Below are 27,865 nucleotides of genomic sequence, written 5' to 3'. Positions count from 1 at the left end.
CGTGAACATTTTCAAACATTATAAGGTAGAAAAGTAGAAGAAAGAATTTCTGTCTACCTGTCATTCAGCTTTGACATTTGGCAATCTTTGGTTCATTTTTAAAAGAAGCATACAAGAGGGAAGGAGGGAGGGGGCAAGGGAAAGTGGTGGGGGGTAGGCAGAGACAAATGTATTTGAAAAAACAAATTAAAATAAAATTAAAAAAATTAAAAAAGCATATTGTAATTTCCCATAAAACAGCACTTAAAGACACAAGACTTGTTGAGGGAATTAATTTTTTTAATGCCAGTTATCTTAGAGAACAGCACTAGAAACATATTTATTTCAAAATAAACTGGAAATCAAAATGTTTTGAAGCCATTTAAAAACATAGGATTAGTTGAATTAGTTTCTAATATTTGAAGGGAGACAGTACTTAATAGATGCAGTATTTTATTCCAGCATTTTCTTTCACCACAATGTAAATTTTACCTGTAGGAATCAGAAAAAAAGTAATAAATGAATGAAAGAATTAATATTTGTTGGTTCCATCTTTCTTTACACTATCTTGTTCCAAATATTAAAGCTACCATTCCATCCCTTCCCTACTGCCAAATTGCTACATATTTAAAAATCTATACCAATGGCCCCTGGTTCAGTACAATATATTAGGAAGAGTCACAACCACCAGTTGAGATTTAGATGAGCTTCCTAGGTGAGGGCCTCAATTTTCTTCCTTCCTTGCAAGTTGCATTCATTTATTCATCTGCAAGGTTTATTAAGTCCCTACTATGTGCCGGCACTATTGCTAGGTGGTTGCGTGAACCAATGGAATGCTCTGTAAGTTTGTCAGAGCTAACTTCTGTTACCAAATGGCGATGAATTATCAAACATGTGGAGGTAACAGTATCTAAAAGGAAGAGAACCTAAAACAAAAATAATCTTTTTCATTGACTGGATGACTAAACCAGTCAACTGCCACATTATAATTTCCTAAGGACTACTTTGATGTCAAATTATGAATCAAGTTGCACATCATATGTCTTTAGAAAAGCATCATTGCTTGGCAAAAGAGGTAATAGTCGATTCTTAGAAGGTAGAGTATAAGGAGGAAAAGGACTACTGATAAGAAAACTCCTCATCTTGACTTTGTTTGAAAGTGTTAAGCAGTCCAGTTATTGAAGGAAGCCATTTAAAACAATCAGAAGGCAAATACTAGGATACTAAAATACAACATACTGTAGTATGGTTTATGAAGAAGACGTTATTTTGTGCTGCATGTGGCAAAAACAGATTAGAGAGAGACAGATTGTACCAGTGTCAATCCATCATACACATAAATGCACCATCCTGATCAAACACTCTCAAAAACCTCTTGGGAGACAGGGCTTTTTCAGAGAATAACCATTTCTATGTGAAAACTAAACTTTAATTATAAATTTTATAAGGATTTACAGAAGAGATTGAAAGGCAGGACTAAGCCATTGTCCTCTTGCCTGAGAGAAACAGGAAAAAATGTTGTCTGGAGAGCTTAGGTAGCTACTCAACTTTGACAAGACAGTCACCAAAAAGTCAGTAATTAATTTTATAGTGGGGGAGTTTTGAATAACTGGGTGAATTGTCTACACTTAATTTATAGAAGCTCAAATAGCTTCTTGTCACTTTGGAGAAAATTATTATTTTAATATTGCGGTGTTGATAAGAATGTATGACTAGGTACATTACATGGTCACACTTAGCATGGCAATTCAGTTGGTTACTGTTGGTAGTAGCAGACCTGAGATCTAGGCTTAGGCAGGTGTACATCTGTCATACACATGTCTCTAATATCCAAAGTTATGGTGAACCTAAGATAGGCATGGATGATACGTGCCATATCTATGTGGAATAACACATGGCCACTCCAGTTGTGGCACACATCTTTACAAAGCCACAGAATTCTTTCCTGCCCAACCAGGCTTAGTCTTCTCAATTCAGGCTCTGGAAAGCGGACTAACAACTGACTGGGTTAGGCTGGCAATTAAAAAATCATTTGCCCTCCATTTATTAAGGGATATCTCATGTATCTGTGAGAATACCAAGGAAATAAAAGACGTCTTTGAAAATTTGTTCTGATGTTCATAAATCAAAGAATTTCCACCAACGCACCAAGCATATTTTAGAAAGCATTCATTGCTTTTCTTTTTTCAATATCTCGCTTGAGTTGGCAAAGGGCACATTGAGGAAAACACAACAGCCACAGGAAATCACTGCAAATGGATCCCTGTTAAAAACAAACAGATGAGTCAACATGTAGCTTGTAAATATAGTTACACAATTCCCTGCGTTTTATAGCTTTTCTAACTTCCTTAAAACATACATTTTGTCACTTCTTTATCATGAGAATTCTGTGATATTATTGCCATTTTCCTGATGACGCGGAGAAGTTAAACGCCTTGCTAAGATCACACAGCAAATTGGCAGTGCTTGGTTGTTCTCTTCTCAAGCCAGTGCCCTTTTCGCATTACACCGTTTCAAATCATTTGCAGGTTACAACGATCACCCCAGTCCTCTATCATCTGTTCTGGAATGGTTCCCTTTATTTTATTTTTCTCAAAGATTGTATTTATTTTTAGAGAGAGGGGAAGGGAGGGAGAAAGAGAGGGGGAAAGACATCATCCAGTTTCATCTCGTATACTGGGAATCGAACTGGCGACCCTTCACTTTGTGGGACAGTGCCAACCAACTGAGCCACACAGGTCACAGCTGGAATGGTTTCCTTTAAAGCCAGTTGTGTGATGCAGTAATTTTTCTAGTTTGTGGTCTAGTGCCAGGCCAAGCCTCATCATGTATCTCTCTGGCCATTTTCGCTGGCATCCCTCATGTTTTGCAATGAAGGAAATCCAAAGTGAGGGAGGGATATAAATTACGGGGAAAGAAGAAAAAAAGAGAATGAATAATGTTTGGAAAAGCCATAGAATGAGCTACCTTGAAAAGTTTTGAGGGCCCTCTCTCTAGAATGGCCTAATTTGGCTCTCAATGGGTCTCTGGTAGAGATGCCCTTGCAGGAATCTGCTTTTTGTAAGAGGCATTGGGTGATCCAAAGGGCTCTAGTCTGACAACCAGGTTCTATGATGGAGTATCCTGATGGATTGAAATAATTTTGAGCTGCTTTTGTCGATAGCATTAATTTTTTAAAATGTTGAATAAATGCAATTCCTAATTTACAGTGTGAGGAGAGAGAGTAGATTCAGTTTATATGTAAACTGTATATACATAGTAGAATATATATATGAGTACTTATATATAATGTACTCATATATATATATGTAGATTCAGTTTATAAGGATAAGGATCTCCTAAATGTTGAGATTATGAGTATTCTATATTTTATGAAAAATTTTTTATTTCTACAGTGATTCTGATTCTCATTTAACAGAGTGATTGTATGGAACAAAAAGTGGACAAATGAATAGCAGTGTTAAAATTCTTCTAATGTTGTGACCCTCATCAGATGGAAGAATGGATTTTCAGCCTGTAGACAATTCAGCCTTGTGGCCTTCTCTTTTTCCCTAATAAGTAACCCAAATTCCTTTAACCCTTCCTCATAGGACATGTGTTTTTCAGTCTTTAATTCATCATTTAACTTTTATTTTTTTTATCTTGTAAACCTTTATTAAACCACCATTATTGAATACATTTTATATGCCACAAAGAAGAAAATATTCTCATTTAATAGGATCTAATTACTTTTCTGTTCTAGCATGTCTATGCCTGCCTTTTACCTCATTGGATAGTTTTCCAATTTTAGTATATGTGCTGTGGAAGCAAGCACTACCTTAGGTAGTTTTTAGGGGGAAAAAAGTCTTACTATTATTTGTTGAGAAACCTAGGGAAATCTGTAGAAAACACACCGTGATTCTAAGTCTGTTTCATAATATAGATATGGAAATTAGGGAGAAGGAAAAAAAGTTCCTTTTCAAAGAGAAAGCAAATGAACTATAGGTTTGTAGCATGCTGAAGTTAATAAGGAATACAAATGCCTTGACCAGGATACAAATGCCATTCTGGGGAAATAGGTGCAAAAAATAAAGATTCTGCATTCACCACTCTGGTTAAATTGGATTAGTACGTCACCAGTTAAAAAAGAAGTCTTCTTACGAGTACTGTTTTCAGAATCATTGAGCAAATAAATCAATGACATGTTGCACGTGATTGACCACGCATCTACTCAGGAAAGCAGGATGATAAAGTGGGAAAAACCAGATGTTTGGAGTTAGAATAAACTGAGCCCAACTTCCAGCACTCCCCGTGTTCTGTGATTGTTAAGTGTTTCTCATGTCTGGTTTCCATGTCTATAAAGGGGAGATGACAATTCTTGGACCACGAAGAGTTTGTAAGTAGTAAATGAGCAAATATATGTCAAAATCCTACCCTAGCACACAGTAATCAGCAGTCATTTCCTTTCTTCCTCCTTCTTTCCAGCAGAGGCTGTGTGGCTGCCTGCCTAGTGGGTGCCGTGCAGAGCAGGGCAGAGCAGTCAGAGGCTGTGTTGTAGCAGCCCCATGGCAGTTTGCATAGATGTAAAAGGGAAACAAAGTGGAAAGCCTGCATTGCACAAATTAGTCCTGGGAATTACCATTTTCAAGCTCTGTTGCAAGAGGAGGAACAGCGATACACTGTCTATATACACTTATTTAATGTTTGCCAAGAAAACTTACTATATCATAGAATTCTAGGCCTAGAAGAGACCATAGAATCATCTTGCACAACTTCCTCATGACAGATGGAAAACCAATGCCACCAAATGATTTATCAGAGAATCAAAAAATTGGCTATTTATTCTCTTCTCAGAACCTTTATCTCCAGTCCCCAGCTAAGCGCCCCTTCTCCTATACCATTTTGGTGTCAGGGACCACTTTGAGAACTCACCTCACACTCCTATACCTAACTACTTACACATGACAATTTGCCTATGATTTCAGGAAGTTCATGGTTCAGTCACAAAGTTAAGAACTCCTGTGTGTTATGTTGCCTTATGAGGAACACACTTGAGAGCCGCAGGGAGTGCTGGGAAAACCAGGTGCTGAGCAATTACATGGGACAAATGAAGCCAGAGCCCTGAACACATCCCTGCCCTGAGAAAAGAGCTGACTCATTCTCTAAGAACAAAAACAGTAGCAGTTATTTACTGAGCACTTATTATTTGACAGGCTCTGTGATACGCCTTTTCCACGCATTATCTTTTTAAATATTTTTGTTTAATTTAAATATTTTATTGTTTATGCTATGATAGTTGTCCCAATTTTTTCCCTTTTGTCCCCCTCCAGCCTACCCACTCCCTACTCCCACAGTCAATCCCCACACTGTTGTCCATGTCCATGGGTCCTTCATAGACGTTCTTTAACTAATCCCTTTACCATCTTTCAGCTAATCCCCCCCTCTCCCCTCCCCTCTTACAGCTGTCAAGTCTGTTCCGTGTTTCTATGTCTCTGGTTCAATTTTTCTGATTAGTTTATTTTTTTCATTAGATTCCACTTATAAGTTAGGTCATATGGTATTTGTCTTACACCGACTGGCTTATTTCTTTTTTTCTTGTTTATTCAAAAAATATTTATTTATTGAGTGAATACTGCATGTCAGGCTCTATTCTAGGTGTAGGGTTGATGTTCTTGAGGAGCTTATATTCTAGTGGAGGAGAGATAGACAATAAACAGATAAATAAAATGATTTCCAGTAGTGATAAGTATACTGTGAAGGAAACCAGATGATAACAGAGCTGTGTGAGTAGAGGGAGAGTGGTTCTTCATACAGCGATGAGGAGAGGCCTCTTTTAGAAGGTGTAGTTCAGAACCAGGATCTGAAGACATGAAGGTGCTGACGTTAGGAAAGATGAGTAAGGACCAGAAAGTGCAGAGGCCCTCAGGCAAAAAGGAGCAGAAGGTCGGTGTGTTGCAACAAAATGAACAAAAGAGTAGGCTAGGGCTAAATGGTGCCCCCATTTATAATGCACACCCACATTTTTGTGTGCATTATACACAGGATTATTATGCCTATTATTATACCCATGGTGAGTAATCATTGTACCCAAGTATAATGCGTATCCTTATTTTTCTCTCAAAAATTTGAGCAAAAAAGTGCTCATTATACACAGCAAAATATGGTAAGTTTCAGGAACAAGAACTCATCCTGTCATGTGTTTGTTTAAAACATTTCAATGACTTCCCAGTTCAGAGTAAAAGCTGAAGTTCTTATAGTCTGCAAGGCCCTTGCTAATGCTCTCATGTCATCATCTTCTAACCCCCCCCGCCCCATACACTCTATTCCTGCTCCCCATCCCCATTGTTTCTAGAACATTCCAGGTGAATTCTACTTCAAGGCCTTGGGTCTACCTCTTCTCCTGCCTGGACCTTTCCCAGATGAGTCATTCTGTCATCCTTTTAGGTCTTTACTTTCTGACTGAGGTCTTTCCTGATAACCCTATTTAAAATGAGAAACTTCAACACTTTATTCTTCTTCCTTGCTTTATTTTTCTCTGTAGCAGTTGTCACCATTCTCTATATTGTACTTTTATTTAGGTATATTGTAACTATCATCTCCCATTGGAGCATAAGCTCTACCATTGGCAAGCATAATAGTGATAACTGATTCAGGCAAGAATCTTCAATGGATGTTAGAACTAGAGGGTAAACAGGATACTGACATCTCCCTACAAGGTCCTTATCCATTATAAAGGGGGAAATAGAAACTTTATGGCAGAGAATTCTGGCAGACACTATGTCAAACAAATAATCAAACTTAATAACATCACCCCTAATGCGATAAATTGATGTCATGTGTTTACTGATATGATGTATGGCAAACACAGCATAGCTTCTGTGGAGTTTCTTCTAAAAATGTACAACCTAAGTCTAATCATGAGGAAACATTTCACAAACCAAGCTGAGGGGTAGTCTACAAAATAACTGACTGTGTTCCTTTAAAAAAAATAAAAGACAGAAAGACTGAGACACTGTTTCTTATTGTAGGAGACTACTGAGGTGTGACAACTGATTCCATAATGTGTGACCCCAGGTTGATTTTCTTTTCATCTAAAGAGTGGTGTTAGGATAATTGGTACAGTTTAAATAAGATCCATACACTAGCTTATAATATTATATCCATGTAAAATTCCTGCTTTTACTAATTGTTTCATGGTTATATAAGAAAATGTCCTTGTTTTCAAGAGGTACACTAAAATAGCCCTGGCTGGGTTGCTTAGTTGAATAGAGCATTGTCCTGATACACCAAGGTTGTGGGTTCAATACCTGCTCAGGGCACATACAAGCATCAACCAATGAATGTATAAACAGGGGGAATAACAAACCGATGTTTCTCGGTCTTGCTTTCCCTCTCCCTTCATTTCACTCTGAAAATCAATAAATTAAATAAAAAAGAAATACAGTGAAATAGACGTAACAGTACATCAAGTTTGTAATCTACCCTCAAATGATTCAGAAAAGAAATAGATAAATAGAAAAATAAAACAAATGTGGCAAATTTTTAATATTTGAGAAGCCTGGGCAAAAGGTATTTAGGAGTCTTTGTACCATTTTTGCAAATTTTCATTAAGTCTGAAATTATGTTTAAAAAGTCTTACAAACAAAAGAATGTAAGGCCCATGAAGACAGGGTTTTGTCTTCATGGACATATCTCCAGCATTTGCAATAGTAATTGACATGTTCTATGTACTTGGTAAATCCCTGTTGACTAAATGAACACCAGCTTATGATTTAACAAGGTTCTATGTGCTCAATATTCTTTTTTAATAAATGAACACTAGCTAATGACTTACCAATTTACCAATGAGGCAAATGTGCCAGCTCTGAGAGGATCCACCACGTGCTTATTTTTACTCAAGGCTTTATGAGAATCTATCACCCACTCTGCATGGAAGGTCATGTCTGAGTAAAGCCAGGAGAGGCTAAGTGTCCTGTGTTGGCCTCTGCCCCTCACCTACTTACCTCTAGCAAATTTTTCAGAAATGCATCTATTGGATCAATAAAAGATTTTGTTACTAATATATTCCAAAGTACATATAGCAGCACTGCTCTTGTAAATCACTTCAAAATTTAGAATGGTAGTGGAGAAAAGACGAGGTCGAGGCATGAAGGTGAGGAGGGCAAACATGGAGATCTGTCCGACTGAAGGGAAGCCCTTGGGTGTCTGGGTTACCACCTCACCCTTGGTTGGACCCTTGGTTGACTCACCGGGATGCCGTATCGGGTTCGATACATGGTCCTTATGGCGACACTTGCCCCACACAGGCAGCATTCGTCCATGTCAGAGGCAATCTGACATGACAGACACAGAGGGAAGAAAGTCCCACAGAGGCCTGAGTGAGGGTGAGAGCACACAGAGGAATTAGTGAAAGTCATCACAGTTTCCACTAAATTTCAAATAGATGCTCTCAAATACACTCTCACTGGGGAAATGGTCTTAATAAGCCCTCTGAGACAACAATGTGGTCATCTGGGTATTTATGTCTTGCTTCCTCACAAGAGTGTCTGGGAGCTGGAAAAAATTTGCATGTCATCATATCAGATAAGAATTACTTGAAAAACTTCTGACTTGCCAATCTAGGGATATAAGAATTATCTTTCTTCCCTGCCTTTGTTTACATTTGGGTCATGCTTGCACGGGACGTTTGTGGCATCAGACATCTAAAAAGCCCTCTGAAAACCATGGGAGGGTGTTTAAGGTCAGAAATGGGTGAATGGAGAAATCATTAGTGCCAAAATGAGAAAAGCAATAGGGAATAGATTCTATATGGTCATACAGGCAAATAGGAGAGCCTTATTATCACTGTGAGGGTAGAGGCAAAGAGAAGTTAAGGGATATTGGCATCAAAAACTTGAAAACTTAACTGCAATTTCACTTTAAAGAATCTCTGTAAGGCGAAAAAAAAAAGGGGGGGCCTAAGGAAATAGGAACAAACAGGAAACTTCTCTAACATTCTCTGAGTAAAAGTCTCTTTTGGAAAACTCTGGGGTAGAGTTTTGTTATGCTGTACCCTAGATAAGATAAGAAAGTCTTTTTTTTAATTGATTGTTTTAAGCAAAAGGCTATCTCCAGTGAATTTGAAACTTCCATCATATACAAAAAAAAAAAAAAAAGGAAGAAAGAACAAACAAACAAACAAAAAAAGGAGGCTATTTTTCAAAGATGATCCACATAGAGAGTATCTGCAATTAACATAGCAATAGACTCTGAAATAAGGAACTTTTCCTTACACATAGTGTGTTTGATAGTGTAAAAGAATTATAAGTCAGTAAAATTAAAAACGCACAGTGCTTCCTGAAATGGAACAGGCACAAGAGTATCACTGAAGCCAGAAAACACAGAATCAGTACTGTAGGAGAAGGAAGACATAAACAGCCAACTGGAGAAATATGTCAAGATCACGGTGATACTAAAAAGGTGAAAAATTTAAAAAGACATGATTGGTCTAAACAAGGATCACAAACTCAAGGCCAGTCAGGTAAAATAAATGAGTGAAATAGGATGAATAGGATGGAAAAAACACAAAATAGTGAATGGTGGGTGTAAACATAGCAAACTACAGAGAAAATATCCTTTTCAATGAGGTTGACTAACACTCAGTAGCAACTGACCTCTGCCACATGAGAATGAGGGCTCATCTTTCCCAATTTTCCAAATTTTTAAGAGATGCTGGAAATCTAGACTGGAAAGCTACATTTTTATGTAAAATCTGATTTTAGATGTTTTCTACTATATTAAAATTAGTATGTCAAGAAGGTTCATGATGTATAGGACAAACAAAACACATCCAGTTGTGAGATCCACCATGGGTTTCCAGCTTGTGACTTCTGAGTTAGTAAAATATGGAACTCATTTATAGGATAAACAGTTTTTATTATGTTAGTAATTTGCATTATTACTGGTAGTCAAGGAGAAACCAATTACTACGTGCACTTACAAATCCCTATGTCATTACAGCAGTCAAATGCGCCAGTTTGCCAGTCACTCGCCGTCGTACCCCCTGCACCATATCTTGGCTGTGAAACAACTGGATTCATTTTTAAGGATAACTTGAAAAGGATACTGCCTGTAAAAACAAAACCAAAAAAGTATTAAACACTTAACTCTATTGGTGAGATATAATGTAAATACCAGTTGAGAGGGCATTTCACTGCACTTTTCCTGAATAAGGGTGCTCTCATTCAACTGACTTAGTGTTACCTTTTCAGGCTGTTGTCAATATCTGGAAATTAAAACCATAAAGGGAAGGGAATTAAAGTTCCTTTCTTAGGTTTTCTGCTGTTTTTTCCCCCTTTCATTGATTAACAAGATGATTTTTTTTTGTTGTTGCTATTTTGAAGGCAACCATCCTGAACAATGTCTGTTTTGTATTTGAAGTGTTTCTATTTAATAGCAATTATAATTAATTTTTACAAAGCTATTCCACAGACATTACTTCAATTGTTCCTTAAGAGAACTCTGTGATAGAGTTCTTAACTTTTCCATAAAATTTTTATTAAAACAGATGCTTCTAACTAATGTCAGCATTCATTGTGTAATTATTAGTGATATCTTGATAGCTAAAGTTTTACAGAAGACCTAGATTACTTAAGAAAGACAACACTCAATTTCCTTTTGTGAAAGTGTCAGGTCAGAATCTAAAAAAGAGCCTTCAGGTTCCCATGGAAAAACCCACTTGTTGCAAAACCACTAGGAAATAGTGTCTCTCAAACAAAGTGGCCCATCAGTAGATTATTGGATCAAAAAGTTATGGTACAGATACACAATGGAATACTACGCAGCAGAAAGAAAAAAAGAACTACTAAACTTCAGCATGGATGGAACTGGAGAGCATTATGCTAAGCGAAATAAGCCAGGGGGCAAAAGACAAATACCCTATGATCTCTCCTATAAGTGGAACCTAACCAACAATACAAAGATGCAAGGAAAATAAGACCAGCAACACTGAAAGGAAAAGAAATCAACAGAGACAAGAGGGAAGGAAGGAGCGGGGGGGGGGGGGGGAAAGGAAGGGAAGGGGAAAGTCAAGGAACATATAGCAAGGACTCATGGACAAAACCAAAGGGGAAGAGCTGAGGGAGGGAAGAAGGGAGGGGGCAAGGGAAAGTGGTGGGGGGTAGGCAGAGACAAATGTATTTAAAAAATAAAGAAAGAAATAAAGAAATGCTTGAAAAGAAAAAAAAGAAAAAAGAAATTAAAATTAAATTAAAGAAAAAACAAAGTGGCACCTATACTTTTTATATTTCATCAGGCAATCAGGTGAAGTCTCATGAGCCCCTACTTGGTCAGTACTCTCAAGAGAGAAAATGTGCTTGGTTTCCTGATTACCAACTTCAAAACGTTCTTCCTTACTATTTTGAATCTGACTATAATGGCTGTGCTCTGTTGTTTTGGCCCTTGGTCCCTGATCACTTTTAACACTTGCCTTGACCAGTTCAGTTGCAAGTCAACCTCCTTGCCCCATATGATCACTGAGCTGTGCTGCCTTCAGTCTTCCTCCACCATCTTGCCAGGGATGGCTCCAGTCAGAGATCCTATCAACACTTCTTTCCTATCCTGGCTGTGCACTGGATTCACCCTTAGTGCTTGGTTAAGAGAGACAGATTCTTGCTTCTGATTGAATAGGCTAGGGTGGACCCTGGCGGTGTAAAATTTTTAAGAGGTGATTCTGATATAGCCAGCTCTTGTAGCTATGTTTATGTGTTGTTTCAGTTTCTCAGTCCTTTCTAATTTATCTTCTTAGTTTTTACCTTGCCCTGCTCCTCTTCTGGATTGATTGTCATCTCTGAGATCTGTGACTGTTAACAGTAGTTTCCCACCAAAAGCTGAGGTGGCATAAAGAGATGTAGAAGTTCTTCAATAATAAAAGCCAAGGCACTTTGAACTGCCCGAGAAAGGTGCCTCTAATACTTGTTATCAAGAACTTGCTTTATGAGAGATAAGGAAAACCAGCCGGCTTGAGGAGGCTGTATAATGATGGTGAGATCACACCATGAATCCTCTTTGAAACGGCAAAACAGATAAATATTTAACTGAATTTTGGTATTTTTCCTCTCTGCTTAATTGAGAGGGTAATAATGTTTTTGTTGATAATGCACGAAGATATATGGTTACGTGGAGGAGCAGAGATTATTAACCAACAGGAAAAAGTAGTAAAGGGCTGACCAGGGAATCCTACGACAGTGCCTGGCACACAGTGTACATGCAATAGAACATGGCTGAGAGAATGAATTAGCAGAAAGGCACTGGTTAAAAGTCATGAAAACGGATGGTACTGCCTTGCCTGACCAAGTGAATTTAAACTTGTGCAGGATAAGGCAGAAACTTTGAACTTTTTGTATAGGAGTATTTTGTCGTTCTGGTTGTAATGGGTTTTATTTAAAAATTCTACATAACAGATATTTTCTACTGGTTTCTGTCTATGGATATTTTGTCTCAGAAAAACCACTGTCACATTGCTGGCTATCATGTGTGGTATGACTTATTTAAATACAATAGAAAACTTATTTATAATTAACAAATGTTCCTTTTAATTTTCAAACTTGAGTGTGAGTAAGAATCACCTGAGAAGGTTGTTAAGAATGTAATAGCCCTCAAAATTTGGATATAATAGGTCTGGAAAGGGATTGAGAAACCTGCATGTTTAGTAAGTGCCCAAGTGCCTCTAAGGGAGAGGGGTTGGTACAAGAAGTGAGAGTGGTGAAGGAGACCAGAACAGCTGTGTAGCCTAATCTGCTTTTAAATATAAATTGTATTTTTTCAACTCCCTTCCCAGACACTGATTCCCCTGAGAGCCAAATCTAAAGAGGAGAAAAAGAGAAAAGCATAATTCATTCAAAATATGTACATTCAGTGAGCCTGGCTTCATTTTGGTACTGGATATAGTTTCAAAGGTGGAGGAAGTGTAACAGAAATATGAATAAGGAAGAGAAACTGAGAACTCATTTGGTGGGAATTTTCAGTAGTATAATAAAAGAAATAAAACCGCAGAGACACTGCACAACCCTGAAAGGGCAGGTGTAACACATAGGGGACGTGGTAGTATTTCATTTCAGTCAAAACAAGTCTGTACTGAGAATCTCCTTGGCCACCATGGAGGTGTGAGGGAAGCTTCTGGTCCAAGGTTCTGAGCTGGAGAAGTTCAAGCATATGCTCTGTGAATATGTTTTTGTTTTTGTTTTTAATTTTTGCTTTTGTTGTTGTTGTTTTCCAAACTAGCAGAACTATCAACAGAACTGTCATCCAGTTCTGGAGAAGCTGGAAGTCAGATTGAAGGTCATGGGATTCTTGTCTGGGCACAGAAAGCAGAACATTCTAGGTGTGGAAATAATGTTAGCAAATGCGTAGGGGAAAGAAAGACTGGGAATGCATGAGGAACAGTAGAGGCATAAGCTTTTTGGGTCAGGAGGTAGGATCGAAGTGTAAGGATGGCATGGTGTAGCCAGGTGCTCATCAGTAGCTCGTTCCCACACCCACAGCAGACATTGCTAATTGACTCCAGAATGTATATAGAATCTATTTCCACTGGATATGTCTTGGAATCCTAGGCAATTGTAATTCCTGGTTGGTGGAGTTCAGTGGAAAGAAAAAAATGCTTTTGGAGTCCCATAGAACTGAATTCAATTTTCAGTCTTCCTACTCTGTCACTTTGGACATGTGACGTTTCCTGATAGTGTGTAGAAAGCTCATACCATTTGATCAGAGCTGGCACATGATGTGAACTCAATCTACTCTCTGAGAAATAGTTATAGATAAGAATAAATTGTACATGCAGTGTACAGTTGTTTAAGCCTGACTGTTATGGATATACCTCCAACCTCAAGATTTAATTATTCATTACCTTTAAAAAATATACTGGAAAAATCAGTATAGTCAAAATATACAGAGTTGTGTGTATTTTGGTTATACTGCTGCAGTGTGTGTGTGTGTGTGAGTGTGTGTGTGTACTATTAAAGAAAAATGTACCAGTAAGGCTAAAAGGAAATCACTTCTCTAAGAGAAACAATGCTTTAGGAAAAAAATCAGTAGAGGAAATCACAATTGGTTCAGACAATGTAGTAAAATGGAAATCCATGTTAAAGTTCTTTTCAAGAGACCCCAGAGATAAAAACTACTTCAGGTCAAAGACTGTATTTTAAATATTCTTCCAGTCCTTAATACCTTTCACAATTGTTTGTACAGCACTGGCCACACATACTTGTTGCATTGAATAGATGGGAGTAAAGGTAAAATTTGCCAGTTTGATGTAAAAAAAAAATACCAGTGAGTAAGTTTTGAGAATAAGGAATTCTGATGTAAGTCCAATAATGGGCATATGCTACAATTGCTATATATGCAAATCACATCTATCCTAGTATATACTCATATCAGTTAGCTCAATTAATTCAATTCCTAATCTAACACAGGGACTCACACCACATGCTTATAAATCCCTAAATTCCCTTTCTTAAAGTAAAATGTTTAGAGGTATATTATAAAAAAACACTACAATGTATGTGTGTATGGATTTATATATGTGTGTTTTTAATAGATTTTGTACTTCTGTATATCATGGATAGATCTGTATGGCAATGCAATTGAGATCAGTGGTTCTTAAATTATATTGTATCCAGGGCCTACTTAAGTATCCCTTTGGGATATAGATCCTAATGCAGTAGGCCCAAAGAGAGACCTGAGATTTGCTTTTTTAACAAGGTCCTAGGTAGTGCCAATGCTGCAAGTGTCTGGTCCACAATGAATAGCCAGAGTCTAGATCGTAATTAGGAACCATGGATAAAAACAAACGTGGGTTCAAATCTATTTTCCACCCTCTGTGTGTCCTTGGACAAGTAAACTAACTTCTCTGAGCTTCAGTTTTGACATCTTGAAAATGAATATAATACACTTTTTCTCTTTGAGTTGTTGTGTTAATGTGATGAGATTATGTCAATAGGCTATTATGTTTCCTGTAACATGTCAATGATCTGACATATGCACCATTGTGCGTATTTTAAACTAAATGTTGCTAAGTGACAGGGCCTATGCCTGATTTAATGGTATGGAAAAGCACCTGGGAACACAGTACCCAGAAGGTGAATGACAGTGTGTTGATAAGATGACCAATGTCGTAGGAATCAAAAGGCTTGGATTTTAGTCCTTTCTAGTATTTGGGAGGTTCAAATGAGATCATGTATGTGAAGACGCTTTGAAAACTGTAAACCACCGTTTATATACACAAAAGAAAGACTAAGTGCCAGTGAACCCTGATGGAAAAAACCTGAGCATGATATGTTGCCAGTAGGACAAAGGCTTACCCTTGTATAGACCATATACGTCTCCAAGCATTTTTGTTTGATCTCCAGTTAACATTGATCCCTATTGAATATTCACAGCAGACCAGAGCTCTCAGGGAATTAAGGCTGGTACGACTCTTTTTACAGTGGACAAGAGGTTAAGTGTCAAGGGCAAGGAAAAATCATTATTGCTAGTTCAACCTCTTTAATTTATACATGAGAAAATGAAGCTTGTCTCAAACATTGAGTGTGACCCCTCATCCTCTTCCTAGTCTCTTCCCTGTGCCTCAGTTTCCTTATCTGTGAAATGGGGTATTAATAGTATCTAGCTCATAAAGTTGTCAGAAGGATTAAATGAGTCAATATTTGAAAAGTCCTCAGAGTGGTGTCTGATATAAGGTAAGTGCGTTATGAATATTAATTTAAAAAAAAAGAGAACTCCAAAGGGAAACACAGTGTTATCCCTCTGTCCACACTTCTTAGATATTGTAAGATGTGGGTAATTCTTCTACAAGGCTACAGAGGAAAAGGAAAGAAACAGAAAATAAGTCACATGTCCAAAGTGACAGAGTGGGAGGGCTGGGACTTGAATTCAGTTCTATGGGACTCCAAAGCCTTTACTTTTCTTTCCACTGAACTCCACCAGCCAAGAATTACAATTCTTGGCCAGCTGAAATGAGCAAGCCCTGTTCAGGAATAAAAGGTAAGCACCTACCTAGGGTGTCCCTTCTCAGGTAAATTGTGGGGCTATTGGAAGCTGGACGGTTTGTGACTTTGCTTTCTTTTTATGTTATGTATTTGTTTGTTTGTTTGTTTATGTACATATGTATATATTATTTTTAATGTCCTGAAACCAGTCACTCAAAAACTTACTCTAGAATTCCACAATACAGGTTTAGATGACTGGTTCTGAAACAGATAATTTTAATTTCCAGGAGACATTTGGCAATGTCTGAAGGCATTTTTGGGGATGAGGTGCTATTGTGATCTAGTGGGTAGAGGCCAGGGATGTTACTAATCATCCTGCAAAGCACAGAACAGCTTTTACAACAAAGAATTTTCTAGCCCCAAATGTCAACAGTGCTGAGATGAGAAACCATGGTTTAGAGAACATCAAACATGAGCACCACGAAATGTGAGCATTGGGAGGGATCCTAAAGGTTGTCTAATTCAGTTTCCCAGCAGATGCATTAAGTCATGTCTACAGTAGGCCTGACAAGCAGTTTCTATGAGGAATGAAAACTAACATGTTGCTTCTTCATTCAGAAATGTTCAAAATGCAAGGGCTGGAACTCAGGAATCATTACATGATTCCAGTATCCCCATGGACTCATTCACATCCTGTTCTGAAATTCCTCTTTTGTGTGGCAAGTCCTGCTGGGTCCACCCAACCTTTAAACCTGCCTCTTTTCCTTTGGCTTACTGTTCCCAGGTTGACAGTTTAATCTATCCAGTTCTGCTATTATTTTCCTTTTGAAGTAAACTTTTCATTGAAGTGCAATATACTGGGTGTGGTAAAAGTAGGTTTACACAGAACACAGAGTTTATTCTTGTATTATTATTAAGTATTGTATTTTTTATTTTTATTACAACTGTGAACCTACTTTTGTCCACCCTGTATATATAGTAAAGTGCAGAAATTGTAAGTGTGATTGATGAACTTTCACAAAGTGACCATTTTGTGTAAACCCAACCTGATTCAAGAACCAGGACACTGCCAGCATCCCCAGGAGCCCTCCTTACCCTCCTAGGGAGCCCAACACTCTTCCCAAAGGCAACCTCTACCCTGTCTTCTAACCCCAGAGGTTCATTTTGCTTGTACATGTACACATATAATGATATATATTATTTATTTTCCTGTGTCTGGCTTTTTTTGTTCAAAATTATGATTGTGAGATTCAACCATGTTGGATGTGGCAATAATTCATTCATTCTTATTGCCATATAATATCCCATAGATATACCACAATTTATTCATCCATTCTACCATTGTATTGCTTCCAGCTTGAACTATTATGACTGGTATAGTGCTGCTATGAATATTCTTGTACATACCTTCAGGTGGACTATGTATGTATTTGTTATGTCTATAACTGGGGTAAAATGGCTGGGTCCTAGGGTTAGTAGATAGTGCTAAAGAGTATACTGAAGTGGCGGTACCAATTTGCACTCCCATCAGTAATGTATGAGAGTTCTGGGTGCTCCATGTCCTTGCCAGTACTTGGTAATGCTAACATATTTTTTCTACTCATAGGTTGCTAAAGAACCTAGGAAATAGGAGCCTAGGTGTAAGACTAAGAACAGAAATTATGGTTAAATGATTAAGTAGAGTTGCCACATTTAGGAAAAAGAAATACAAGATATGTAGTTAAATTTGAATAACTATGTCTCATACAAAATTTTAGACATACCTACATTTGCAAATTATTCATTCTTTATTTAAAATTAAAATTTCACTGGACATTCTGTGTTTAACTTGGAGGACAGGGGGAATGGCTTTAGTATTAGATGCTGATGTGTGGGCAGTGGATAACTGCTCCCACATTTACAGGAATGGAAAGTGGTGGGGAGAAGCCAAAACAATGCAGCTTCCTTAGCTTGTAAAGGAAGTGCGTTCTCACTCCTCCAGATAGTGATCAGAGGCCAAAGAACCCAAATGTCAGCAATAATTGATTTCGAAATTATTTCCTCTGGGAACACACAATTGTTTATTCCTGGATAAGGAAGGAAAACTGAAATTTCTTGAGTGGTTTCTACTGCCAGTTTCCATGCTAACAAATTCTAGTCTCATTACTTCTGCCGAAGCTTGTATGTTATTTACTATACTATACTTTTTATCATTATTTTAGAGTGCACTCTGTCTCTTTATAAAACAAAAGTTGGTTGTAACACAGTATGTTGTGTTATGCCAGCAGCCTCATACAGCTTGTATTTACCATGTCTCTTAATTGCATCATTTTCTCTTGTGCTTGATTTAATCTCACATTGTTTTGAACTGTCACATGCTGTACAGGCTTGTAGCCTGGGAGCTATAGGCTGTACTATAGAGCCTAGGTGTGTAGTAGGCTGTCTCACCAAGGTTATGTATGCACTTAATACATATATGCACTTGATGATATTCACTGAAATCCCCTAATGCATTCCTCAGAACATATCCTCATTGTTTAGCAGCACATGACTGTATAGCTTCTTGTAGTTTTCTCAATAACCCTAAGAAGAAGAAAGGTAAGATACCATCATTGTCATTTAAAGCAAAAGCACAGATGTAGCCAAGTATCAATGCTATGGTTAGAGCCCAGTATCCTCACTCCAAGCTCAGTTGGTTTTCTACCACATCATAAAAGTGATGAGCAAGTTTAGGGAGAGGGGCAAATCCAATTTGGAGGATTAGGAATGGCTTCCTGGAGAAGGGAGCATTTGAGATTAGATGCTAACAGGTAAAGAGAAACAGGAGGCAGGAACTCACAGCAGGAACAGTGTAGAGGGAATGCCTTCAGAGGAGTGAGGAATCTTGTCTGACCAATAAGGAAAAAAAAAAAAAGGTAATCAAAGGACTAGAAAAATAGAGTGAGTCATGTAAGGAGCTTCCTAGTTCAGGCCTAGAGGACTTGGGTGTGAAAAAGTAGTCTTCCCCTCAAACCATATATGCCTGACACCAGTTTAATACATTATAAGATAAAAGTAGAGAAACTTGATGATTAGGTTACCAGGGAGATTAGTGATAGTAGAATGAAATGGAGAGATGGAACGATCCAATTTATTATGTGCTGTTTATCCCCACTCTTACCCCAAATTAAACATTTTAGTGAACCAAGATCTCTTTTCTTTCTTGATGAAAGGAGGATTATTGGACTTTCCTGGTGTCAGATTCTCAGTCTTGTGCTATCAAAAACACAAACACTACCCTGAGAGCTTCTCATTTAAGCATTATCAGGCATGAGCACAGTTTTTAACATGAGATAAAAATGTGTTTAGAGTGACATTTTTTAAAATAGAAATAATTTCACTTAAGTTAGGAAATGCCATAATTTCAACTATGTGTAATCATGTTTTAATTTCCTCATAATGGAGAGTTTTCATTTTGGGGAGAAAATTTCAGAAATGACACTGTAGAGGAGGAAAAAAATAATTTCCCCTCTACCTTCTAAGATCTTGGCTGGGACCCCTGTAACCAAAGACAGATTAACAGGTGAAAAAACAAACAAGTTTACTGACACAAGCATCTCATATAGATACCCAGAAAAATGATTAACTCTCAGAGGTGGCTTAGAATACAGGCTTCGATATCATCTTCAGGCAAAAGAGAGAAGTGAGGGCAGTAAAGGGGAGGTGACCAGGAACATAACAGTAAGATTTATTATGCAGTTTTTAGTCTGGAACTTTCTCCATTGCTAAGAGTTTCTTGAGATTTAGAGTCATCCTTCTCTTCCTCGTGCTACAGAGAGAGACAACCTGATGAACGTTTCATTTACATGTAAACTTAAAAGGTAACTTCTCTGTGTTCAGAGTTCCTCCTATGTCTTCTGTTTCTCAAAATAATCAGATCACAGTGACCCTTATGCCAAAGAGATATATTTTGGGATGGCATTTTCTGGTCTACACCGTAACTGGTACACTAGGCAGGAGGAACTGAGTATGATGCAGAGGCATTTTTCTGTATGTCGCCCAGAGGTGTGAGTGGGGAGGGGCGGGAACAGCTGGCTCCAGATGCATATCAGACCCAGAACAGGCCTGTGGTGGGATTTTGGGTTCTGGAGAAAAAACTGAAAGTGATTTTTTTATTTAAAGCAGGGTCTACTCTGTGACAGTGGAACAAAGGTATAATGCCGCTGTCATGAGAAGAAGGTATCCTGAGACCGACAAACAAAGCAGGCAACCCCATAGAATACAACAGAGTTTATTACAGGATAATTGACTCACAGGAATTTGGGGTCAGGACAGAAGACACAACCCAGAAGTTTGCCCAGATTTTTCTCCTCTAGAGGCTTATGTTGCATTACTTCTTTTAATAGTGTAACTCATGTACTAATGACTGACAAGACAAAGGGATAGGGGACAAACCTCCTGGTGGTCTTGTAAGAGATGGTTATTTATAATCAATACTCTTCCCAGTGTGATATTTATCTCAGTTGTCATGCCATCCCAGTCATTATTACTAATAAGAAATTTATGGCTACAGTTTAAAGAACCCAGATAATCAACTAGGAAGCTCTGACATGATTGCTAAGGATTGTGAAGTTGGTCAAAGGACACAGCATCAAACTTAGAAAATGGTATGAAATCTGGGACACAGAGATAAAGTTAATTTTGCTCACATTTACATATTATATAGCCCACTCAACTGACTTTATGTATTTTCTTGTTCCAGAAACAGGTTGCATATAACCCATGGAATTATTTGGTAGGAAGCTGAAAGCCAGAGAAGGTGGACAGAGGAGAAAAGAAGTGATGGAAATAGAGGGAATTAAGAGCCTTGGGAAGGCCAAGGCAAGCGATGGTCAGTGGTTTTGCCTGATTCCATCAGGACAACGCAGACCGGTTTAGAGAAGGAAAGCCATGCAGGACCTGGGCTAGTCAATAAAAGTCCTTCCAAAATGACAGAGGGCTTGGCAGAATGAAAGAGCATGGACCTTGGCTTTCACTTGCCTGGCTATGAACCCGGATGAGCACTGCTTGGCTTTTTCAAGTATGTGATTTCACCACAGCAGAAAAGGCTTAGGATAATAATATGGGTGTAATAATTTATAGCTTTAATTTGAACACGTCATCTAAAATGTCCTATGGTATGCTTGAGTGTGATATTGTTATGTTACAGAATCACACGCTAATGATTTTGCAATAAAAATTTTGTAATAAAAAAGGGGCGTTATTTGTGCTGGACCCTGTATAAACCAGTAACATAGTCATTTATCATCATTATCAATCAAGTACCACCTACCATACATCTTTGTAAGTACTATAGTTCTGTACTACAGGCAGCACAGGTTTGTTTATACCAGCATCACCACAAATATGCAAGTAATGTGTTGTGCTACAATTCTAAGTAACACACTAAGTGACAGAAAATTTTCAGGTCTGTTATAATCTTTTGGGACCACCATCCTATATGCGGTCCATTGTTGATTGTTGTGGCACATGACTACACTAACTTCAGATAGGAGATTTGGATATGTGCTCTAAATACTTATATTTTTTTTCTTCCTTTTTGACTTGTTGGTTGTTTTTTTTTTTCCTGGGGGCAATAGCTGGGCTTCATTATCTTTGTGTCCCCAAAGAAGTGATCTGCTCATAGCCTAGAAAATACTAAGCCCTTGAAGGGTTCCAGGACATGTGACCTTAAAATGTGGTCCCTTGGCATGTTGAATATCTTAAGCTGAAGGAGCCTGGAAAGAAAGCAAAGGCAGGGAAGTCATTCTGACCTCCTTCCCCTTCTTCCCTGAAAGCAAGAGATAAACCTTTCCTGTGAAAAACACCCTCCATGAACCAGAAAGGAGGGAGACATCCCTATCACTAGAAACAGGAAATTCAGGGCTGAGGACAGGCAAATCATGTTATTTCCTTGCCATTTAGTACCCCTAGGACAAGCCTTTTGCCTTGTCAATTCTCCACAAATTTCTTGTTTCTTTGTCTAAAAGGTAGAAAAGCTTTCTGTCCTGGTCACTTCTTCCAGTCTTTCATTCTCTTATGAAGGCTCCCATGTATATGTAAAAATTCTGAAAAATTTGTAGCCTTCTCTCCTGTTAATCTGTCTTTGTCAATTTAATTTTTAGACCCTGTCAGGGACCCTAAGAGGGTTGAGGAAAACTTTTATTTTCCTACATGCTTAATACCAGTTTATTTATTCATTCATACCAGTGATTTATAATCAGGGTGATTTCTCTCCAGGACATCGGGTACTATCTAGTGACATTTTGGTTGTCACAACTCTAAGTGGCAGGTGGGAGGGAAAACTGCCATTGGCCTCTAGTAGGTAGACACCAAGAATGCCTCCTCCCTCAACATTTAGCGGTGCATTCCTGCAAATGAGGAATTATTTGGCCCAATACTGTGAAGACTGAGAAACTCTGATTCATACTGTCATCTTGTCCTTAAGAGGATTTGAACAGTTTACAGATTTACATAGATAGTAACAAGATACAAAATGAACAATGAAGAAATTAAACACAGGCAAAATAAAGCCTGGAGCAAATTTAGTGCATGCCTTCAGGTTCCCACAGTGTTAGACATCAGCTGCAAATTAGACTCAGGACTCCCTACCAGGCAAAGCAAAGAGGGAACACAAACTTTTAGGAGATTGACCATGTCCATAAAACAAAAACAGATTGAAGCCCAGAGAAACTTCTCATCAAGGCCCTCAAAAAACAAAACAAAACAAAACAAAACATGCGACATGGAATGGTCAAGCCCTTTAGCAATTTCTCTACAATAAACAGAAAAATGACTTTCCTGAGCCTATTTCTTAATATAGAGTTAAAGGCCAAGGCCTTTTTGGAGCGCAATCACCAAAAGCAATCTATGAGAAGCTAAAATGATCCCAAATAAGTACTTACCTCTCTGATAATCTGGGATGATTCAAGATTAAAAATCAGATTATTTAGATTATTCAAAGAAACACACAGATGCAAATCCTTTGACAATCTTCCATGAAAAAAATTTTCAGTAGCTGAGGTTTGATAAGAATTGGGCAGCAGTGAGGCTGAACTGGAAGTCCTTGGCAAGAACCTGAGTTCAGTCTCCCAGGGAGGGCTGCTGCTTACACACAAGAACGGATATGCAAAAGAAAAGCACATAAGGCAAATATACTTATAAAAATTCAAAGATGCGACCAGCACAACAGCCGAACAGAGGGTCATTCTAGGAGCATGGAGGTGAACTAATGTATGGCTATCCTCAATCAACGTGGAAGTGAGCAAAAGGTATTCTTGCAGGGAAGCCTTTGTTTTCCCCAGAAACCACCTCTAAAACTGCTTTAGCAGGTAACCAGCAGGGAAATTTAGGAAAAAAAAAAATTAGCCAACACAGGGTGACTCATTTAAAACAAGCTGATAGTGTTTTGTTAAGCAGTACATTTTGTGCAGGTGCTTATGAATTACATGTGATGGGTCAAAAGTCCTTAGTTCCATACCACAGAGCCTGGAAAACTTTTTTATCAGGTGTTAACAAACCTTGCCCACTGTGACAACAAAAGGGTTCAATGAAACACTGTGGAGTCTAATTTTAAGTAATGTAACTTCCTGGTTAACAGATATAAAAGAATTCTAATATGGAGGCTCGGGTAATGTAATGAGTTCACTTTTTAAAAATATCAAGCACTTGGTTCCAATCGGATCCTAATCCATTGGTCTGGGTGGAAGGGATTAGTGACCTTGGAATTAATATTTTTAATGCTCCCCTGGAGATTCCAAGGTACAGTGAGGTTTGGGAATCACTGTATTAAAGGAAGTCTATCCAAAATGATGATTTGAGTATTAAAGTAGTGGAGCTTAAGTCTTTTACACAAATACAGTTTCCCCCATCACTTAAATTTTCACCCCAAACATGTATAACTTAAATGCTCTAGTGGAAATAACATGATCAATGAGGATGTTCTAAAAAAAAAAAAAAAAATCACAAAAAAATCAAAGGAAAAAAATCTCGAGTAAATCCACCATACAAACCAAACCGCTATTGACACTAATGGTGTATGTCCTTCCATTTAGTCTAATAAAATAAATACTTAGTGTGCAGGTCTGTGTTTTCATGAGGATACTCCCAAATGTGACAATAAAACCATTTCTCCTACAGTGCAGAGAAGGCTGCTTCTCTTGTTGTTTGTTATAATTGGGGAGCAAGAATTTATTCAATATCTCTTTTAAAAAAGGAGTGGTATCCAATCATTGTACTTCAGCTCACAATTATCTGACTTGTTGAGACCGCTATTGTAACTCTTGAGTTGGTGTAAAGGAGCAGAAAGAGTCTCTCTAAGAAAGTTTAATTCGAGTTCTTTTAGCTTATTCTACAATTTATATTTGTCTGCAGAATTAAAGGTTGAGATACTACTGGTTGAGTGAATGAGTCTTTTGGGCTTCCTTACAAGTCCCAATTTATATTCAGCTATTTTTAAAGCCCTCAGTGAAAATCAGATTCCTCACTTATGCAAGTATTTATTTCCTCAGACTCAAGTCTTGCATTTGTTCTATTTCTCTCTTCACATTGCTCTTGGAACTCTTTGTCTCCAGCAGGAGCTCAACAGAGAGGAACCCCAAAAGATATCACCAACTCCACCCATGCTTAGCATATCTGGTATCTGGTCGTATTAACAGTAGAGCAGGTCTTTGGATATCTCAGATGTAGTGTCTTGGCTAAAAAACCCAGAAAACCTATGAAGTACAGCGTTGTATTTTAAATTTTGCTCAACTCAAATTTGAATGGGAATTCCCTGTCCTTAGAATCATATGGGCTGAAGAACAATTACCTGGTGATTTAATATGGCTAATGGCTGCATCCACTTTGATATAAAACATCTCAAAGGGGCTTTATTTTATTTTAATTTTTTTTGTAAGGAGTCAAGTTTTACAAATTTATTTTAAAGTTTGAATGATTTTAAAGTTTGTTTTATTATGTGTGGGGAAAGAGTCCCCTCTATCCCTGTCCCCCAACTGTACTGATGACAGAAGTAAAGAGGGTTAAGATAGTGCTGGCCCTTAACCATAATATCAATTACCATAATGTCCAGAATGTTGAATGTGGGTGGTTTCTGTAATCTATAATTTGAGTGACTCCCATTCAATATTTTATAAGAGATAGCAAAACCATTTGTAAGTACTTGGGTTGATATAAATGGGTCTCAAAACATCAATGAAAATGCAATTATCTGGTGGCCATAAAACACTTAAAGTGATGACAAATTTAATTCAGGAAAAAGGCAGCAGCCTATACAAACACTTGATTATAAAATATTTCTTTTTCCAAGAGTTTCCAGATGTATTCTTCCAGAACAGGGTCTATGTAGTAAGAGGGACAGCCAGTAAATTCATACACATTTGTCTCCATTTTCACTCCCCCACGTAAAACCCAAGTGAGTTTCAATACAGTCTTAAGTGCTAATTAAAAAAACAAAAACAAAAAACTGATGGCCAACCATGGTGCCTGCTCAGACCTCCAGGTTTCATCTGCTTTTTGCTAACACATTCAAGTGTTCTTAGAGTTGGTTAACTCTCAGGAGGTAAACTAAGCACAGACTTAGGGCACCGATAAAGCTGGTAGTAAATATTTTGGAAAAATATTAATCTCCTTCCCCAAATAACTGTAATCCTTGAAGGAAATAATCATAGTGATACTGGACTTCTTTATACTTATTTATTTATCAAGGAATGTGGACCAGTGGCACCCACATGTAATTAAGTCTTCTGAAGAGGTCTGGTTCTAGTTATAGACATATTTACTTATACTTACTAATTTTAGAGAGAGGGGAAGAGAAGGAGAAAGAGAGGGAGAGAAACATTGATGTGTGAGAGAAACATCGATTGGTTGCTTCTTGCATGTGCCCCAACCAGGGACTGAGCCTGCAACGCAGGCATGTACTGGGAACTGAACCAGAGACCTTATGCTTTGTGGGATGACACTCAACTAACCAGGCCATGCCACGGTCAGGGCATGTCCTTGTCAGGGCATGTCCTGGTTATATTTTAAAGTCAGCTCTTTTCAGGTCCCTTGTTTCTACCTGAGTCTGAGCTCTATGGGTGCTGGCCATTCATCTTTTTATCCTAACACAGTGCCTGGAACAGAGTAGATGCTCGATAGATGTTAAAAAAAAAAAAAAGCAATGAGCAAATGTACATAATAGAAACTGTAAATCCCATACACACAATTTTGGTGTCTTTCTACCAGATATGTAGACTTTAGAAATGCCAGCTCTCAAGCCCATCTCCCTTTTTTATACCACTTTAAATAAATGTGTTTTCCTTAAGGAACTGAAAGTTAAAGATAGAAAGAAGAAGCTTCTTTTTCCCCCTTTCTTTAAACTATAAAAGTGAGGAAAGCTAATCATTCCCTCAACAGTGAGAACACTGAGAGCTGCCTTGGTAATACTGCCAATAATAACCCGGCTATAAATCAGGAAATATAACAAGTGGCCAGATCAGGATGATTTAAAAAAAAAATTGCTTTTGTTGCATAAAAACAGAGACATTTAGAATTAACTTTTGATAATAAAACAACAATAAACTTCAAAATGACTGAAACAAAATACATGCTCCCTGCCCCACCAGTAAAACCAATTCCAATAACAAATCTTGAGACTCATTACAAAGTAAGAGAGAAACTTCCTAGAAGGAATTTAGAATATTCTGTTTAAGCATGCCAGTCTTAATGGTGATACAATGATTTCATCTTTAATGATTAAGAATACTTTTTTCTTCTCAAAAAATGTATTTTCTAGTGGTACATTTTAAAGAAAAAGTCATGATATTCCCATATTTAATAATCAGTAATGCAAAATTAAATTTAAAAAACAATTGCATGTTGCAGATGTGTGGGTTTTTAAAAGATTACCCTAGTTCAACATTCAATTTTGCTATCATTCAATTCTGCCTTGGCATTAGTTACTTGGTAAGATTTTATTACCTTTATAATTGATAATTTTTTCAATAATTTTTTTCGAAAGAGGATAGGAGAGAAAGACAAAAGATTTGCAAAGTGGAAAAGACATTCTGTATTGTAAAAATACTTACCACACAAAGCTTAACTGCAGAGGGCAGCAGCCAGGGCAATCTCTAGAAGGTTCAGGAACACTGAACTAGCTGTTTTGTGTTTAGCCTAGGGTTGTTATCACCAAGGGTGGGGTTAGGGGGTGGGGAAAGTTAGAGGGTGGGGAAAGTTAGGAGGTGGGACTGGAGGAAAGAAATCCTGCCAGAGTTGTCTTTGCTGCCTGGGGTTGGGGGGTGCAGGGGGGCGGGTGGCAATGTTTTTGTATTTAAGAATGTGGATGCTGCATTTTGTCTCATTTCATTTATTTTATGTGACATTTGGCTGACAATATTGCTCCCAAATACAGCAAGATTTAATGAGAACTGAGCAACAACACAGTTTATGGATGTCCAAAACTTGTACATTTAGTTAAGATTTCTATAGTTCATGTACTTCCTAAGGCATTTAAGGTTCTTGAGACAAGTTTTAAAAAACTGGGAAGTTAGTCTGATTTCTTAAAAGTGCTATAGAGATGTGCAACCTTCCTCTTGCCAAGTTATTGGGGTTTCTGTTCAAAACTAAAGAGCTGTGTGGCATAAACAAGGGAACATATTGACGGGTTAGGGACAGAGTAGGGTCAAGGGCATTTTGGAGCCACCTGTCTGATGCCAGTGTGGAGCCTGGATTCTACAAGGCAAGACTGACATCAAGGAGCAACCTCCACAGGTAATTTCATAGAGAGTGAAGGATGAAGGAGGCCTGAGCAGTGGTGAAAAGCAAGAAAATGGGTTTAACAGAAAACTGTAATAGGAAATAGCAGGTCTTAGGAATTGGGCAGAAGAATGAGAGAGGGAATGAATCACTTAATGAATCATTAGATAGGCACATAGACACACAATAGTGTATATTAAAACCTTAATTGTTTC

The 27,865-nt window shown here is 37.9% G+C and overlaps 1 protein-coding gene across 1 annotated transcript; it reads right to left on the bottom strand.

The window, feature by feature from the left end:
* Positions 1 to 258: 258 nt before the first annotated feature.
* Positions 259 to 27,046, bottom strand: PLAC8 (placenta associated 8). The gene is made up of 5 exons (XM_054591563.1): positions 26,984 to 27,046; positions 9,938 to 10,066; positions 8,208 to 8,332; positions 2,128 to 2,242; positions 259 to 471 (listed from the first exon to the last, which is right to left on the bottom strand). Exons 2-4 carry the CDS (start codon positions 10,035 to 10,037, stop codon positions 2,138 to 2,140), a joined length of 330 nt encoding a protein of 109 aa, XP_054447538.1. The 5' UTR covers positions 10,038 to 10,066; positions 26,984 to 27,046; the 3' UTR covers positions 259 to 471; positions 2,128 to 2,137.
* Positions 27,047 to 27,865: the final 819 nt, after the last annotated feature.

The sequence above is a fragment of the Pteronotus mesoamericanus genome, unplaced genomic scaffold, assembly GCF_021234165.1.
Source record: "Pteronotus mesoamericanus isolate MK-2021 breed Mesoamerican mustached bat unplaced genomic scaffold, CSHL_Meso_final scaffold_232, whole genome shotgun sequence".
NCBI lineage: Eukaryota > Metazoa > Chordata > Mammalia > Chiroptera > Mormoopidae > Pteronotus > Pteronotus mesoamericanus.
Note: the sequence above shows the minus strand (reverse complement) of the source record. Positions and strands in the feature narration are given on the sequence as shown.

Bases quoted from the DNA above. Each gene is read 5' to 3' on its own strand.
- PLAC8 (XM_054591563.1), bottom strand. From the start codon at position 10,037: ATGAATCCAGTTGTTTCACAGCCAAGATATGGTGCAGGGGGTACGACG. The intron at 8,333-9,937 runs GTAAGTGCACGT...ACCCTCACTCAG, and splicing joins CTGTAATGACATAGGGATTT to GCCTCTGTGGGACTTTCTTC. The intron at 2,243-8,207 runs GTGAGTCAACCA...TGTTTTTAACAG, and splicing joins GAACCCGATACGGCATCCCG to GGATCCATTTGCAGTGATTT.